Source organism: Motacilla alba, chromosome 10, assembly GCF_015832195.1.
Source record: "Motacilla alba alba isolate MOTALB_02 chromosome 10, Motacilla_alba_V1.0_pri, whole genome shotgun sequence".
Lineage (NCBI taxonomy): Eukaryota > Metazoa > Chordata > Aves > Passeriformes > Motacillidae > Motacilla > Motacilla alba.
Window position 1 is genome coordinate 20,234,025 of NC_052025.1, and position 17,520 is coordinate 20,251,544.

A 17,520-nucleotide genomic window follows, 5' to 3' on the forward strand; every position below is an offset into this window, starting at 1 on the left:
CCTCAGGCTGGCCCCGCTCCCTCTCGGCCCCGCTCCCTTCCCTCGAGCAGCACTCGGCGCCCCCGCGGTCCCGGCCCGCGCCGGGAGGCCGCGGTCCCTCCGAGCTCCCAGCACAGCGCTGCGGTGGCGAGGCAGCTCTGTTGTCAGTGGCACATTCCACTGTGAAGTAACACAGCCTGCGCACACGCTGCTTCACCACCCCAGCGCCTGGTCAGAATCGGCACCGAGGTTCTGGTGGGTTAAAGAAAATCACCCGTCTCTACTCATGTGCATTAAAATACCCCGGTTTTTAATACAAAATATAGCAAGCATTTAATCAAAATTGGTGAAAGTGTACAAATCACAGCAGTCACTCATCCTTCCTTTAAAGAACGGGGGAATTGCCTTCAAAGATAATTTTAAAATCGCTGAAATTTACACCTGGTGCTTGCAGGAAAGCCACCCGAGGGACGGGGGGAGCTCTGTGTGCCCGAAACGGGTTCCTGTGGGGGCTCCCTGCCCCGCGGGTGTCCCGGCAGGGATGGAGGCACACCTGGGCACACCTGGGCAGCAGGAGGGAGCCTGGCAGGGGCACAGGGTGTGGCTGGAGAGGGCAGGCTCCGCTCGTGCTGCTGCAGCAGAGCCTGGCTGCTGTGTGCAAGCCAGGCTGCCTGCAGGCCACGCTTCAGCTCCAGCAGGTGACACCTCCGGCAGGCGGGCGTGGCGCTGGCTGTGCCTCTGCTGGCAGCACTCAGCCCCTGGAGCAGCCCCGTGCTACACCTGAGGAACGGGGTAGGAGGCACACGCAGCCAGGCCACACATGTTCTTGCCTCGTTCGATCAGGAAATACCTGGAAGAGACAAAGGGCTGTGAGGGAGCCTCCCCTCCTCGGGCAGGTGAGGGTGGCACAGGTGCCCAGAGCAGCTGGGGCTGCCCCCGGATCCCTGGCCAGGCTGGATGGGGCTGGGAGCAGCCTGGGACAGTGGGAGGTGTCCCTGCCGTGGCAGGGGTGGCACTGGGTGGGCTCTGAGGTCCCTTCCCCCTCAGCTCTCCAGGCAATGCCATCCCCTTCCCCCTTACATCCTGAATGAACCAGAATTTGCGTCTCACTCCCAAGAATCCCACGGGCAGCTGGGATCCCTTGTGAAGCTGGGATCTCACTCCTGGCACAAGCTGTTCTCACTGGCTGTGTGACCAGCAGGGAGGAGCTGGGGACCAGCAGCTCTGACAGGCTGGCTGTGCCTGGGCACTCAGCAGCTCTGGCAGGCTGGCTGTGCCCTGAGCCCCTTGGGGAACCAGCAGCTCTGACAGGCTGGCTGTGCCCTGAGCCCCTTGGGGAACCAGCAGCTCTGACAGGCTGGCTGTGCCTGAGCCCCTTGAGGACCAGCAGCTCTGACAGGCTGGCTGTGCCCTGGGCACTCAGCAGCTCTGACAGGCTGGCTGTGCCTGAGTCCCTTGGGGAACCAGCAGCTCTGACAGGCTGGCTGTGCCCTGGGCTCTCAGCAGCTCTGACAGGCTGGCTGTGCCTGAGCCCCTTGAGGACCAGCAGCTCTGACAGGCTGGCTGTGCCCTGGGCTCTCAGCAGCTCTGGCAGGCTGGCTGTGCCCTGAGCCCCTTGGGGAACCAGCAGCTCTGACAGGCTGGCTGTGCCTGGGCACTCAGGAACCAGCAGCTCTGACAGGCTGGCTGTGCCTGGGCAGCTCAGGAACCAGCAGCTCTGACAGGCTGGCTGAGCCCCTTGGGGAACCAGCAGCTCTGACAGGCTGGCTGAGCCCTGGGCACTCAGGAACCAGCAGCTCTGACAGGCTGGCTGAGCCCTGGGCTCTCAGCAGCTCCCCTGAGCCAGGGCTCTGCTGGGCAGGCCCCCAGCCTGGCTTGGTGAGCCGTGTCTCCGCCCAGCCCAGCACCATTCCCGGTGTCCTCCCAGCTGCCAGACTCCATCCGGAGAGCTGAGGCGGCCTGGGGCTGAGGGTGGGTGCCACCCCAGCACGGGGGGCTGTCCCCAGGCCCAGCTGGACCCCTTACCCCTGCATGCCCCACAGGCGGCCCCAGGAGTTCTTGACGATCCAGTAGGGCGTGCCATCCTCCTCTCCGTAGCCCACGGCCAGCACGGCGTGGTTCACCTTGTCAGGGGTGTGCTCGCAGCGGGGGCTGCAGGGGAGACAACACAGGTGTGCCGTGAGGAGCAGCCCGCACTCAGCCAGGGGCTGGTTGTGGTTGTGATATTTTGTGAAAATCCCTTTGCTAGGATTTTCTTCTCCTGAGAAGCTGAGAAGGTCTCAGCTTCAAGTGTGAACAATTTGTGATCTGCTGCTGTGGGATGCAGCAGGTGCTTCCTCCATTGGTCAGTGTGGGATGTTTCTGCTTGGTGACCAATCCAGGGGGCAGCAGCTCTCGGGCTCTCTGGGAGTCACAGAACTTTGTTATTGATTCCTTTCTATTCCTGTCTCGCCTTCTGATGAATCTTTTCTCTCTATTCTTTGTAGTAGAGTTATAGTGTGGTTTTTTTTAATGTAATATATATCATAATATAATAAACCAGCCTTCTGAAATGGAGTCAAGATCTCTCCTTCCCTTCACCAAGTCCTGACTGCCCAGAAGACCCATGGTAATAGTTGGTCAGGCCAGCAGTGCTGACCACGCTGTGCTAACAGAGCTGGGGCGTGCTCTCAGCTCCCAGCTGTGGAGAGCAGGGAGGGAAGGCACGGAAAGGAGACACTGCTCTGTTTTTCCACTCTGAAATTACCAGCCGTATCTGGAGTTAGGGGATCCGTGGACTTTTGAGCTCCTGGCCCACCAAGGTGAGCTACAGTGCAAAGGAATTTTCCCAGCTGGAACCAGCAGCTCTTAGTGCCTCTCAGGGCTGGTTTGTACTGCCCTGAAATTCAAGGGCACTGCTTCATGTTTTGCGCAGGAACGGCGAGCTCTTGGCTCTAAATATGTGTTTCCTCTAAATTTCCAGCCTTTAAACTGCACTTGCTGAAAGCTGCTTCCTGTGGTGTGAAACGAGACAGCTCATGGTACACGCTCCCATCTCAAGAGCGTCTATTTTTAAACATTTTCAAGCTGCATCACAGGAAAAGATCAATAATCCACCTCAGATTTTCCTTTTTTTGATGTGTTAACAGCTGCTCTGTGCTGAAAGCACTGGAGCACCAATTATTCCATGCACTCTGACTGCAAATCCACCTTAGACTTTAAATCCACAGGATAACTGCCCCTGGCGTGCTCCTTTGACCGTGTCCCTGCCCTCATAGCTCACTCCTGCCAGGGCTGGCACTGGCCTCTGGCATCACTGGCCCTTGGCCCAGCAAAGCCTCTGGAATCACCACCTGCTCCTTCCTGAGAGCTCCCTGGGGCAGATCCCCAGGCTCAGCCTCTGCCTTGCCTTTTCCCTTTGGGCTCGTCACTCCAAAGCATGTTTCTGTTTCTCCAAACACACCTTTCCCCTCGCTGAGCGCAGCCCCTGTGCTGCCTCGCTCAGCTCTCCTCTTTCCAATGAGTGCTGATCAGCCTCCCACGTGGCTCTTTGCCCTGGCCGTGGGGCTGGCACCCAGCTGGAGACTTGCATCGTGTCCCAAGCTGGTTTTCCTCTCTGCTGTTCCCCGACCTGCCCAGGGAGCACCCCGTGGCAGGGCTGAGGTGAGGTGCTGCAGAACCTGCCCTGTGGAGAGCAGTGGCACCAAAAAGCACCACCTGCCGAGGTGCCAGCTCAGGGGCAGGGCAGTGTGAGGGCAGCCACCCTTCTCCCCACCGCCCCTCTGAGCTCTGGCACTGCGGGAGCTGCCCTGACACCACGGAAAATCCACCTAGGCTGGGGCTTACCCTGAGCAACCAGATGTGTTCTACAGCTGGGCTGCCCCTGCCTCTGTCCCAGATCAGCCCTGGGACAGCCCCAGCCCCGTGGGGAGCTGCACAGAGTCTCCCCAGCTGCCTGACTCACTGACCTGCACTCCACCACAGCCTGGTCTCCAGGCTGGACAGGTTCCTAGCCTGCAGCCCTCCTCCCTGTGCTGCACTCCCATCCCCTCAGGAGCCAGCAGATCAAGGCTCTGTTTACTCTTTTTTTCTATTTTCTACTTCAAAGAAGTGTGAGAATGCAGTGCAGTGTTCCAGCACGCAGCAGGATAAACAGGGATGCACGTGACTGCAGCCCCACACGTCCCCCTTGCCCCCACCTCACCGCACGAGGGTCACACACTCACTTGGAATACACTCCTTTCCTGTAGTGCATGAAGTCACTCGTCACCTCAAAGGCAAAGCTCACGGGGTTGTGCTTCCCCACAGCTTCCACCATGCCGTCCTCGTCATACTGCAAGAGAGGATCCAGGGTCATCACCATCATCCTCATCATCTCCTGGCTGTGCTGGGCCCAGTGCACCCCAGCAGCCAGGGCACAGGGCAGGACAGGGAATCCAGTTCTGTTCCTGCAGGACAGGACAGTTCTGTTCCTGCAGTCCTGTTCCTGCAGGACAGGGAATCCAGTGCTGAGCTGTAAGAGGAGAACCTGGGCTCTGTCCCAGCCTGGAGGGGCACCCCAGGGAAGCAGGCAGACGCCCAGGGCCTGTGTTTTGGCTCCAGCACCTCCTTGGTGCCACCATCCAAAAGGTGTGCAGGACAGCAGGAGTGTGCCCTGCAGCTCTGCAGGAGCACACAGGCTGCAGCTGCAGGACAGCAGGAGTGTGCCCAGCAGCTCTCTCTCTCCAGGAGCACACAGGCTGCAGCTGCAGGACAGCAGGAGTGTGCCCTGCAGCTCTGTCTCTGCAGGAGCACACAGGCTGCAGCTGCAGGACAGCAGGAGTGTGCCCAGCAGCTCTGTCCAGGAGCACACAGGCTGCAGCTGCAGGACAGCAGGAGTGTGCCCAGCAGCTCTGTCTCTGCAGGAGCACACAGGCTGCAGCTGCAGGACAGCAGGAGTGTGCCCTGCAGCTCTGTCTCTCTGCAGGAGCACACAGGCTGCAGCTGCAGGACAGCAGGAGTGTGCCCTGCAGCTCTGTCTCTCTGCAGGAGCACACAGGCTGCAGCTGCAGGACAGCAGGAGTGTGCCCAGCAGCTCTCCAGGAGCACACAGGCTGCAGCTGCAGGACAGGAGTGTGCCCTGCAGCTCTGTCTCTGCAGGAGCACACAGGCTGCAGCTGCTGAGCCCAGCACACCTTGGGCACCCCAGCACCTCCCCTTGGCACAGCCCTGGCAGTTTGGAACCGCAGCCCTCGGGGCCTCACCTGTGTGATATTGATCACGTCCTTGACAAAAGCAATGGCCTTCTCGGGCTGGAACTTGCAGGTGCCATTCTGTGGGGACAGAGAGGAGCTGAGGCAGCTGTGGCAGCCCTGCCGTGCCCCCACGAAGGCCGGGGCTGTGCTGCAGTACCTTGGCCCGGTAGGGGTAGCTGTCCTCCCCCATGAGCCCCTTGTTGTACAGGATGTACTCGAAGGCTTGGCTCGGCAGGCCCCTGAAAGACAACACGGCTCCATTAGGATGCTAACAGCTAATTAGGATGGTAATAATGAACTTGGCAATGCTGCAGCTTCTGCAGAGCAAAGCCATACACATTCCCCGCTCTGCAGCCCACTCCCAGCAGCCAGGGAGACAGGGAAGGGCAGTGTCTATCCCAGAGCCCCCAGAGGCACAAACTCCAGTCTGTGCCTGCAGCATCTCCCTGCCTGGGCTGCCCGGCACGGTCACACCTCATTCTCCAGCTGCCAGATCCCTGGAGAACACCAGGAGCCCTGAGGGTGTGAGCTCTGCTGGCCCACACAGCACCAGCCTCACATGCCCTCTGCCCAGCCTGGCTGGGGGACATCGAGACACCCACATCTCCAGCAAGCAGCTGCTCCCTTCCCTGGCCACCGTCCAGAAGCACATCTCAGGAGGGAATAAAAGAGAGGTGATCAGGGAGTGCTGATGTGGAAACGCCTAAGGAGGAGTCACAAGAAAGATAAAAAGCACCAAGAGTGGCTTTGCTCAGCTCTGAGCGTCCCTCCAGGACCGCTTATCTCACAGAAAACAGAAGCTGTCAGACAGCTCTACTCTCTGCCCTCTCTAGCAAAGCCAGCAGGAACTTCCCAAAGGGGAAGCTAAAGTTTCTGTGGGTTCTTCAGGGTGCCACGAGACGCGCGTGACACGGGGCAGAACAACAGCCAGAAGTCCCCTTGCTGTCCCAGAGCCCAGCCTACGGCTGCCGTGTGAAAAACACCCCAGATAAAAAAATAACAAATGAGGAACAACAGAGGTTGGGAAATGCTGGAGATTCAGTGAAACATCCTAACCTCTAGGGAGGGTGAAATTAAAATAAGCAACCAAATCCAGAGTTGCTTCCCCTGACACACTGCAGCCGTGGGAAGACAAAAGCCATTCCATAATGTGGAAGGATCCCGACACTAGGTCTGGAGGAAGGCTGTCCATCACAGGATGTAAGATTCTCTAATTTCTGCTCTTTCTGACCCTCCCTGACTTACCCACTGCAGCCGTGGTTGTTGAAGGCCTGGGCACAATCAACCAACTGCTGCTCTGCCTGCGGAGAAGGGTTTTGAGTCAGTGACCGTCCCACGCCCCTGCTCAGAGTCAGTGACACAGAACGCAACTGCAGAGCAGGAACTGAGAGCTGGTTTATCCGTGCAGCTGGCTGTAACAACCAGCCCAGCACCAGCTTACCCCTGGGAGCCACCTGGAAATGGCTCTGTGTCCCGGGAAGCAGACAAGGAAGGCCTGGAGCCAGCAGCCTGGGATGCCCTGGCTGCCAGAGGCATTCCTCCTCATGCCTGCCAGGAATCCGTCCCCCCCAGAAGAGCTGGCTGAGATGTCTTCCAAAGGTCAGGTTTGTTTTTAACACACCCAGCCCTCAGTTACTCTGCTAAGTTGTGTAAGTGGCTACTGTCTTTCTAGTTCTTCAGGAATACAAATCCTCAGGGAGCTGAAAAACCAACATGCCCCAGTGTGCTGCCTGCAGTGAGGCTGGCAGGGCCAGGCACAGCTCCTTGCCCCACACCTGCTCCCAGCAGCCTCCAGCCCCTCTGGCTCCATCCTGCTCCCCAGAGGGCTCTAAGCCCAGAAAACCTCTTACCAGAGAGAGCAGCTTTCCCGTGGCAATGGCAATAGCAGACTCCAAACAGCCCGTGGTGGAAAAGGTCCAGCAGCTCCCGCAGGCACCCTACATGAGGAACGGGAGAGGGACGGCTCCGGGAGGTGCTGCAGGCTCACCAGCCTCCCCAAAACACGGGCAGGGGGGCATGGCAGCGTGCAGAGCCTCCGCTCCCCGCTGGCAGCTGGGCCTGGCCTTCTGTCCAGCCCCTGCCAGGGCACACAGCTCAGGCACGGTGTGGCTCCAGGGGAGCTCCCCTGGCACAGGCACCCAGCCCTGCTCCTCAGGCACAGCCCTGCCCACCGCCACCAGCCCCTCTCTGGCCGCGCCACGCGCTCCTCACCTGGTTCTTCACGGGTGTCACGAAATTCCCCTTCTTCCTCCAGTCGATGGAGTCGGGATGTGGCCCAGAGCTGCGCAGGAAGTTCCCCTTGGTGGCTGAGCAGTTCTGCAGGCGGGGCAGGAGGGCTGTGGTGAAGCACCAGGCCAGCAACCCACCACAGCCACCCTCCCGGGGTGGGGCTGCTGATCAGCCCACGCACGCTGGCCACTGCAGCAGGGAGCCCCCACCAGCCTGCGCCCCTGGCTGCAGTGCCCCACTGCTCAGGGAGCTGACAGCAGGACAGACAGCCGGGCTGGAGCCAGGGGCCAGGCACTGAAAGCCGGCAGGGTGGGGAACAGGGGTCACCGGGCTCTTGCCCCGGTGCTGGTGGCACAGGATGTGACCTGGTCACAGCAGACTGCAGGCAGCACAGAGAGGGGTGCTGGCCCAGCAGCGGGTGTGGGTCACGCAGAACCTCCTCACAGGGGTGCAGGTCACTGCAGAACCCCTTCATGGGGGTTCAGGTCACTGCAGACCCCCCTGCCAGGGGTGCAGGTCACCGCAGACCCCTTCCTGGGGGTGCAGGTCACCGCAGACCCCTTCCTGGGGGTGCAGGTCACCGCAGACCCCCCTGACGGGGGTTCAGGTCACAACAGAACCTCCTCACAGGGGTTCAGGTCACCGCAGACCCCTTCATGGGGGTGCAGGTCACTGCAGAAGCCCCTCACGGGTGCACCTGGACCCCCTGCCTCCCTGCCCACCCAGCATTTACCTGCGGCTCACTCCACAGGTACAGCTTTTTGAACTCCGCGAAGGTCAGATCCGAGAACTGGTTGAGGCCCACTGGAGGGGGAAAAGGGGACACTGAGCTGGGCGCGGCGCGCTGCCCGGAGCCGGCCGGGCGCGGCGGGGCTGGGGCTCCTACTCTGGAAGCTGTGGTTGCCGGCGTTGTGCTCCTCGACGCGCCGCCTGTTGCCCACGAAGATGCGCAGCCGGCGCGGGTACTCCTCGGGGCCGTACCGCCGCTCGTTCTGCGGGGACACGGCGGCTGAGGGCGGCCCGAGCCCCGGGAGCCCGGCGCGGCCGCGCTGCCCCGAGCCTCACCTGCAGCATCCAGGCCTTGAACAGCTGCTCCTCTGCGGGAGAGAACGGGCGCGTCAGCGGCGGCCCCGCCACCGCCTCCCCCTGCGCCGGGGGCCGGGCCCGAACCGAGCCGTGCCGTGCCGTGCCAAGCCGCCTCCCGCCCTCCCGCTGCCCCTGTACCTTCGGCCGAGGGCTCCCGGGCGGCGCTGGCGGCGGCCAGCAGCGCGGCCGCGGTCAGCAGCACGGGCCAGCCCATGGCCGGGCCGGGCCGCGCCGAACCGGGACGGGCGGGACGCAGCGGAGCCGAACCGGGCCGGGCCGAGCCGAGCCGAGCGCGGCCGGACGGAGCCGAAATGCGCCGAGCCGCTGCCGGGGGGCGGGACCAGGGGCGGGTGGGCGGGGCGGGTTGTGGGCGGGGCTCTGGGCGTGGCACTGGGCGTTGCTCTGGGCGTGGCTCTGGGCGTGGCACGGCTCTGGGCGTGGCCCGGCGGGCCCGGCGTTATCCCGCCCGTAAAACTACCACAAAGCCCGGTTCACCCTGAGATAGAATAGATTTATTAGCAAGAGGTAATCAGGAAACATATATTTTTACAAAAAAAAAAAAAAAAGGAAATATCTTTTTTTTCTCTTTTTTTTTTTTCCCAAACAAGCTGTAAGTTGAAATAGTTCTAGGGCTTGAAAGAGAATTCCCATACCACGAGGTATTGCTTACAGCAAGTGTTGTGTGAGTGGAGCATGCCTGCCACTGCCGGGGAACCGTGTCAGGGACTGTACAATGTAAAAAACCCAGGTACTATTCACAGAATAAGCACTACATTACCATATCCTGCTAGCGGCTGGTTAGCCAGGATTACAGTAGATGTAATAAAAACACTCGTCATCTCTAACTCTACGTCATGGTACTCAGAGTGGGCACAAGGGTACGGATCTACAGCATATCAACAGGAGCCGGATGCAGCGAGGAGAGGCGAGGGGATGCTTCCATCTTCCCAGCTTCGGGGGCAGCAGGGCAGCAGCCGGGCCCCCCAGCGCCAGGGGGGCGCACACACGGAGGGCAGCTCGCACCGAGGGACAGCCTTTAACGCGCTCCCTTCTGCCGCCTTACACAGCCAGGATGGAACCGCCGGCACGGCCCGAGGGAGAGCTGCTCTGTGCTGCCCCCCAGCCCCGCGGGACAGCGGGCTCACCTGCCCGCGGGGACACCGGGCTCACCTGCCCCACGGGGACACAGGGCTCACCTGCCCCACAGGGCTCACCTGCCCCATGGGGACACAGGGCTCACCTGCCCCACAGGGACACGGGGCTCACCTGCCCCATGGGGACACAGGGCTCACCTGCCCCACAGGGACACAGGGCTCACCTGCCCCACAGGGACACAGGGACTCACCTGCCCCATCGGAACACAGGGCTCACCTGTCCCACGGGGACACAGGGCTCACCTGCCCCACAGGGACACAGGGACTCACCTGCCCCATCGGAACACAGGGCTCACCTGCCCCACAGGGACACGGGGCTCACCTGCCCCACGGGGACTCACCTGCCCCACAGGGCTCACCTGCCCGACCACCAGCCCCCCAGGAGGAACAAATGACAAAAGTAACACCATGGAACAGAGCCCGGAGCTCCAGCGGAGTGTCGGCGCGTTACACCGTGGCGGGGCGGGGGATCCTACGCGGGCGCGGCCGGGGCGGGGGCGGGGGAGCACAGACTGGGGGTCGCTCCAGGGCGCCGTGGAGCGTGGCTATGTACAGGGGTACAGCGAGTGTCCGGCGGCCGCGCCGCTCACGAAGGCAGCTTGGGCTCTATCCGCAGAGAAGCTTCGTACAGGGACTCCTCGTCCATCACGCACGACTGGTCCAGCAGGTACTGCGTCACCTGGGGACGGAGCGGGCCGTGAGCGGGCCGGGGGGCACGGAGCGCGGCAGCTGCGGCACCCAAACCCCGCCACAGCGGGCTCGGAGCCCTTTCGGCTCGGCTCGGCTCGGGGCCAGCACGGGGCAGGGGCCGGCCGGGGCGGGCAGGGGCGGCGGGGCACACGCTGCTCCCTGCGGAGGCCGTGCTGCCCCTACACCGCTGTGTGTGAGCCGGGCCGGGTGCACCCTCCAGCGCTCCGGGGCTGCCCATCCATGCTGCCCTCTGCAGCACCCCCGCTGCAGCCCCCGCAGCCTCCCCCCAGCCCCTGACCCCTCCAGCAGGCTCCAGCGTGGAGCTGCCAGCTGCTGAAGGCTTAGATGCTGTGATGGGAGGGGGAGATGAGGGGCAGAGCCTGCCCGTGGCTCCGGGGACAAGGCTGTACCTTGGGCTGGTGCTCGATCTTGTAGGAGGTTTGCTGGAACTGGCGGATCTCCCTTATGATGTGTGAGATCTGTGCGGGGATGAAACACAGGAGGTGCTCATGGCTCGGCCACCACCCAGAGAACCCGTCCCAGCGCCCGGCAGGGCAGGGGCACCCAGCACAGCACAATGCACAGGCCTTTTTGTCTCTTCCAGACCCTGGGAACAACCCCAGGTGTGTGCAGGGGACACACGTGGCCTCCTGGCGCTGCGCAGGTGAAGGCTGAGGGGACGCAGACCTGGCCACAGCCTCATCACCCCAGCCCGGCCCCTGTGCCCACGCCAGAGGGCTGCAGCACTCACCATCCTCATCTTGGAGAAGTTCACCAGGCCGTCCTCGGTGTAGTTCGGGGTGCCCTCCTCGATGAACGCCAGGTCCGTCAGGTACATGCCCAGGTAGGGGACACACGGGGGGTCACAACTGCAGGAGTCAACCAGAAAGAAGTGAGGGGTAAAACCTTCTCACTCTGGAGCTTGGGGCAGGGCAGGGGAGAAGGGGACAGCTCTGCAGCCAGCAGGGGTGGAAGGATTCTCTCCAATGCAGGAGGGCTCAGAGGTGGAAGGATTCTCTCTAATGCAGGAGGGCTCAGAGGTGGAAGGATTCTCTCCAGTACAGGAGGGCTCTCCCAGGGAAGGCTCCTGGTCTCCTGGCCCTCATCCCCACCAGCGCAGCAGGACAGGCAGGACGTGTGGCTGTGCCCCTCACAAGGCCATGGGATGCAGGAGATGGGCTGGGGGCAGCTTTGACAGCACAGAGGGTCAGGAAGACCCTTGGAACCTTCCATGGGCAGCCCGGTCTAGTGGAAGGGGGCCCTGCCCACGGAGAGGAATAGAACAGGATGAGCTTTGAGGTCCCTTCCGACCTAAACCATGCTGGGGTTTGATAGTGATGGGGAAAATTGTCCTCCGGAAGTGATTCTTCCCTTTGCAGTCCCTTTTATTCCCATCTTTCCACGTGCTGCCCAAAGGAGCAGCTCAGTCCTGGGGATGACTTTGTGCTGGCTCCACAGGCCGCCCTCCAGTGCAGGCTCTGAGCAGTCCTGGGAGCCGAGCTCAGGTCCCCCCACCCTGCAGGCCCCAGAGCAGCCAGGAGCAGCCGAGGTTGAGGAGGAGAAGCCCTGTTCACTCACTTTTTCAGTGCCTCCCTCAGGTTCTTGAACCTGCCCTCCGACGACACCAGCTTCTGGAGCTTATCAATCAGAGCCTTCGTCTGCAAGAAACCAGAGTGCTGCTGGCAGTGCCCTGCAAGAGCCCCTCTCCCTGCGGCCGGGGGGCAGCCTGCAGAGCCACAGGGGCGCTTCCAGCCCGCCCTGCCCAGGGCGCCCCAGCCCACCGGCTGTTCCTGCCCCTCCGCAGGGGCAGTGTGCCCTGGCTGTCACACCTGGCTGTGCCAGGTGAGCAGGCTGTGCACCCGCCGCCTCCCCCTGCTCCCTCCTGTGCCCTCGCCTGTTTCCATTCGCAGGGTTACCATTTCACAGCAAAAACGGGTGCTCCTGGCTGCTGGGAGCCCGCAGGGGTGCCAGCTCAGAGAGGTTTAACTGCACCTCTGGCTGGCAGCGTGGGGCCAGCGTCTTCTCACAGGTAACAAGTGACAGGACAAGGGGAAAGGAGTCGTGCCAGGAGAGGTTTAGATTGAATACTGGGAAAATTTCACAATGGCTGTCCAGCCCTGGCACAGCTGCCCCGGGCGGTGGTGGAGTAAGGGAGGGATTTAACAGATACGTGGATGTGGCACTTGGGGACACGGGTTAGTGGTGGCCTTGGCAGTGCTGAGGGAACAGCTGGGCTTGCACGGTCTCAGAGAGCTTTTCTAACCCAAACAACCCTGTGATTCCACGAATAAACCCGACTCCAAGGCAGGGTCTGCCTGTCCACCCACCACCTCCCTCCTGAGAATAGCCTGAAGCCCCTTTCCCCCCTTTCTAACTCATTTCCAATGCGCCTCACCCGCCCCAGCACCCACCACCATCGCCTCCCCGGGCGGGGCCAGCCGCACCTGCTTGGAGACCTTGAGCCAGGTTTTCTTGAGGCGGAAGATGGCACTGCGGTTGAGGGAGGAGGTGATCTCCAGCACGGCGTTGTAGTTGTGCAGGCAGCGGCAGATGTCGGCCACCGCCACCCACTTCTCGATGGCGCTGACGCGCGCGTTGATCTCCTCGTTGCGGATGATCTCCGACGCGATCAGGTTGCTGACCTTGGCGAGACACGGCCCCCAGCCCGGGCTTCAGCGTGGTTTGGGGCACACCGGCCTCGCAGCAGGTTTTACATCTCCCTGTGCTGCTGCAGCCCCAGCAGGAGCAGCTGCAGCAGGGCCAGCTCCACCTGCACTGGCTCCCCGAGGCAGGCAGGGCCCGTGGGGCAGGCAGGGCCCGTGGGGCAGGTGACCCTCCCACACCCCAGCCCTGGGGAGGGGGCTGAGCTGCCTCCCCTGTGCCCCGCAGCTGCACCTACATCATTGAAGTGCTTCGTGTTCTTCATGATGTACGGAGTCCTCTCGTTCTTCTCCAGCTTCATCCAGCCTTGCCCAAAGAATTCCCTGCAAACCGCAGCACTCGGGTCAATTTTTATTGCCCAGTTTTGCGGGAAAGCTCTGCAAGCTGCACTGCATCTGCACGGGGTGGAGACCCCGGGGTCTTTGCCCCCACGCTGCTGGAAAGGGACGGCGTGGATGTGGCTGGACGTGTGATGGCTGTGGGAGGGTCCCCCTGAGCCGGGTACCTTGGGACATCCCATAAAAGCAGAGAAGCCACAGGGCTCCAAATCCGCCCCTGAGCCAAGTCCGGGCCACTGGCAAAGCCCAGGAAGGCTTTGCACTCTCTGGGCTGTGCCCAGCCAGGCTGCCCGTGAGGGCCTGGGTGACCAGAGCTGCCTCTCCTGACCCGTGGGGATCACTCACTCATATGGGATCTTCTTGAAGACCAGGTGATCCAGCAGCGTCAGCTGTTCTGCGATCTCCAGGGCGGAATGGTTTTCAAAGGGCTCTGCTTTGACCCCCTCGGCCTGCGGGACAGAGGAACAGCGGGGCTCACCAGGCAGGAGCGCACTGAGAGCTCCCACACGCCACGGACGAAGCACACAGCCGAGCCAGGCTCCCCAGCCAAAGGCTTTTCCCCAGCAGAGCAGGTGTGTGGTGCACCCCGGTGCTCCAGCGCCGAGCTCCTGCCAGCCTGGAGACCCCCAGGGAATTAATCATGCAGCCTCGTGGCTGTTTAATTAACAAAGCACCCAGGGGTCTCGGCTGGAGCGCCTCTGCCTGCCCAGGAGGGGCGAGATGGCTTTGCCAGGGGATTTCCAGGGCAGCAGGGGAGCAGGGATGAGCCTGTCCCCACTGCCTGGCTCTGCCACGCAGCACAGGCAGGGCTCGGGGTGCCCCCACATGGAGCCACCCTGGCGTCCAGACTGCACGGAGCCACTGGCTGGTGGCTGTCCTCAAACCATCACAGAGACATTGTCACTGAGGCCAGTGCTTGGGCGCAGCTCAGGACCACCCAACGCCCCCCCAGAACACCCCCACAAACAGTGCTCAGATGGGGCTGGTGCCACTCCCTGCAGCACCTCCATCCCCACCGCCCTCGGGGAAAAGATCAGCCACCAAAAACAACAAGCCCCACCGGCATCCCGCCCAAATAAACCCCAAACCGCCCTGGTGACACAGGAGAACCCCCCAAGATCAACACACACACACGCAAGAGCCCAGCACGAGGTGAGAGCCCCTTGCACAATCCCTCGGGACGGGGGTTGTGAAAGCTCCAGCAAACAAACACTGTCTGACTCCTCCACAGCTCCAGGGCCCCTGGCGTGGCAGCGGGGGCACGTGGGGTGAGCTGTGGGGCACAGCACTGGAGCCGGGGCAGGGGTGCCAGTGGCCCCTGTGCGGGGCAGGGGGCTGCAGGCACCCCGAGCACAGCGCAGCCCCCTGCTCGTGGTGTGCACCCCACATCCCCCTTGGCTGCAGGGGGCTGCTGCCCAGCCTGAGGGGCAGAGCAAAGCCCTCTGTTCTGTTCTCTGCTCTTCAGAGGAAGCTTCCAGAACACAGTTATGGGCAACAGCTCAAACAAAGCCCAGGAGGGACTGCCCCCCTCCAGAAGGCACCAGCAGAGCCAGGGCACAGAACCCTGGGTGTTTCGGGTACCCCAGGCCAGTTTCAAGTGGCTCTTGTGTTCTTCTGGGAACAGGTTTGGTTGGGCTTTGTCCAGTGCAGAAGGGCAGCAAGCGCTCTGCAGCCAGCCTGGGTGTTCCAAATCCATGCACATTCCCAGGGCTCTCGTTCCAGGGAGCAGCAGTGATCCTGGCCGAGCCAGAGACCCTCGCTTGGAACTGGAACGGGTTTGTGGACACACAGGACACGATGGGAGCCCCTGGGGCTTTCCCATGTCCCTGCAGCAGGCGCAGGCAGCGGCAGGCAGGCGTCTTGAGCCCTCTCCAGCCATTCCGCTGGCTGCAGGGGGAATGATGTGCCTGTGGGCTGGCTGGTGCTGCCTCTGCCCGCAGCAGATCCAGCTGTGCTCACAGCTGGCCCCTCCCCAGAAAGGCTTTCCTGCTTTGCACCCCTGGCCCTGGCGGCTCGCTCTGCCCGGAGTGAGCACCAGGACCTTTGGCTGCTCCCCTTGCACCACCCCGGGCAGCGGGGGCAGGCAGAGAGGGAAGCAAGGAGTATTTACCATCTGCACAACCTCCTCCAGGGTGATCTGGTTGTCTCCTGGATCCTCCTGCGTCAAGGTCCTGTGGCAGGAAAGGCAGGATTATGCAGCTGGGAGAGCAGCAGAGCCACGCAGCTCCCGCAGGGCAGCGCGGCCCCGAGCACCTGCAACACTCAGCCTGTGTTTCAGGAGACCTCCTCAGCCCCAGGGCTCATTTTAAAGAGAAAACCCCTCCTCAGCTGAGGCCTCGTGGCCCCACAAGTGTCAGCCCTGCTGCAAGACGAGTGTCCTGCCCTCAGCGTGGGCTGAGTGCCAGAGCCACCCTGCCCAGCCCAGCCCTGGCAGCCACGGTGCCACACAGGACCCGACAGCAGCAGGGGCCAGCACCCTCTGGGCTCAACCCCGAACCTCAGCCGGGCCCCAAGGGGGTCACAGCCTGTGTCCCGAGGCTGAGCGCAGCCAGCAGCACCCAGCCTCTCCTCATCCTCCTCCTAGGGGGTCACAGCCTGTGTCCAGAGGCTGAGCGCAGCCAGCAGCACCCAGCCTCTCCTCATCCTCCTCCCTGGCCGCTCCCAGCCCCGGCGCAGCCCCTGCTGAGCCCTGCTGTGCCCCCGGGCGAGAGCAGGAGCAGCCAGCAGCTGGCAGTGCCACGACAAGCCTGGCACAGAGCCTCCTGCCCGCAGCCCCTCACCTGATGATGTTGGCGGCCGCTTTCCTCTCCTGCGTCAGGAGCTCGGGGTCGTGGATGACCTCCTCCAGGAAGCCAATCACCCGGAACTTCAGCTCCTCGTTGGTCTCAAAGTCCTGCCAAGGCCAGCGCAGCCTGGGATTACCGTGCTGGGAGTGACCCTGATCCCAGCACAGCTGCTTCCTTCCCGGCTGGGCAAGGGGCTGCCTCTTCCCAGCACAATCCCAGCACGGGAGGGCAGCAGGCTCACTCAGTTCCGTTGCATCAGCATCACAGCCTGGGGGAGCTGTGTTCTCACTGAGAGCAGCGCAGCGCTGCGGCCGCTGCCCTGTCACCAGTGCAGGAGGGCCGGGACAGCAGGGACAGCTCCCAGTGCCCGAGCCTGACCCCATCCTGGGCGTCCCAACAGGCACCAAACCCAGAGATTCCCCCTGCTCTGCAGCCAGCCAGGGGTGGCGGCAGGCCCAGCTCCCCTCCCCTGCACCCCAGCTGTGCCCACACTGGATGTGACCCCTGTCCCCTGCCGGGGACCCCAGCTCCCTGCTCCTCGCCATCTACTGTCACAGACATATTTCTGAAAAATCCCTTTTCCAGGATTTTCTCCTGACAGGCTGAGAGGCCTCAGGAAAGAAAGAAAAACAATTATTATCTGCTGCTGTGGAATGCAACAGGTGCATCTTTGGTTGGTCAACGTGAGATGTTTTTACCTAATAACCAATCAAGGATGCAGCTGTATCGGACTCTCTGAGAGTCACGAGCTTTTGTTATTCATTCCATTCTATTCCTTTTTCGCCTTCTGAATCCTTTCTGTCTATTCTTTTAGTTTAATTTTACTATAGCATTTTTAATATAATATACATCATTATATAATAAATCAGCCTTTTGAAACACGGAGTCAAGATTCTCATGCGTTCCCTCGTCCTGGGACCCCTGGCACAGAGCCACAATCCACACTCCATTGCTTCACCCAAACCCGGGTGCCAGATTGCCTTCTCAGCGGCGCTGGCCGAGCTGCCCAGCGCGCAGCTGGGATGGCTGGCAGGCGCGAGGGGCGAGGGAAGGAGCGCTGCCCACCTGGGAGTGTTTGGACACCCAGTGCCGCAGCACGTTCAGCACGCGGTTGGTGGCCGCTCTGCGGATCACGAACTCCTTGTCCCCGTTCCGCTGGTCCGTCGGGAAGCCTGAAACTGCCGGCGTGCCCTCAGCGCGGCGCGGCTGCTCGGGAGGGGCTCACGGCCGCTCCAGGGCTGCCAGAGCAGCGCCCCCTCCCCTCAGCTGCTGTGGCAGGACGCAGGGGGACACCCGGAGCCCCCCGGGACCTGCACGCCCCTTGGGCAGCGCCGTGCTCTGGGGGCTCTGGGGGCTCCGGGGGCTCTGGGCTCCCCCAGCACAG

General features: G+C 62.3%; 2 protein-coding genes across 6 annotated transcripts in view; both read right to left on the minus strand.

Annotated features, from left to right (window-relative positions):
* Positions 1-268: 268 nt before the first annotated feature.
* Positions 269-8,852, minus strand: CTSH (cathepsin H). The gene is made up of 12 exons (XM_038147573.1): positions 8,646-8,852; positions 8,487-8,518; positions 8,308-8,413; positions 8,155-8,225; positions 7,404-7,508; positions 7,043-7,129; positions 6,438-6,493; positions 5,350-5,431; positions 5,202-5,270; positions 4,185-4,291; positions 2,005-2,130; positions 269-829 (listed from the first exon to the last, which is right to left on the minus strand). Exons 1-12 carry the CDS (start codon positions 8,719-8,721, stop codon positions 754-756), a joined length of 993 nt encoding a protein of 330 aa, XP_038003501.1. The 5' UTR covers positions 8,722-8,852; the 3' UTR covers positions 269-753.
* A 145-nt stretch (positions 8,853-8,997) lies between these two features.
* RASGRF1 (Ras protein specific guanine nucleotide releasing factor 1) overlaps positions 8,998-17,520 on the minus strand; it is a 29,989-nt gene continuing 21,466 nt past the window's right edge. For 2 of the 5 annotated variants that reach the window (XM_038147453.1, XM_038147450.1), the window contains exons 18-27: positions 17,202-17,314; positions 16,131-16,243; positions 15,461-15,521; positions 13,696-13,799; positions 13,251-13,335; positions 12,796-12,993; positions 11,930-12,009; positions 11,103-11,220; positions 10,762-10,830; positions 8,998-10,340 (exon numbers count right to left, since the gene is read on the minus strand). In XM_038147453.1, the coding sequence (XP_038003381.1) occupies positions 10,248-10,340; positions 10,762-10,830; positions 11,103-11,220; positions 11,930-12,009; positions 12,796-12,993; positions 13,251-13,335; positions 13,696-13,799; positions 15,461-15,521; positions 16,131-16,243; positions 17,202-17,314 (1,034 nt within the window). In that variant the 3' untranslated portion in view covers positions 8,998-10,247. The remainder of the gene's footprint in view (positions 10,341-10,761; positions 10,831-11,102; positions 11,221-11,929; positions 12,010-12,795; positions 12,994-13,250; positions 13,336-13,695; positions 13,800-15,460; positions 15,522-16,130; positions 16,244-17,201; positions 17,315-17,520) is intronic. The other 3 variants (XR_005258178.1, XR_005258177.1, XM_038147452.1) reach the window with 3 other exon arrangements.

Coding starts and splice junctions, on each gene's coding strand:
- CTSH (XM_038147573.1), bottom strand. CDS start 8,721: ATGGGCTGGCCCGTGCTGCTGACCGCGGCCGCGCTGCTGGCCGCCGCC. Junction 7,130..7,403: donor TGACACCCGTGAAGAACCAG/GTGAGGAGCGCG, acceptor TTCCTCATGTAG/GGTGCCTGCGGGAGCTGCTG. Junction 4,292..5,201: donor ACGTGATCAATATCACACAG/GTGAGGCCCCGA, acceptor CCTCTCTTGCAG/TATGACGAGGACGGCATGGT.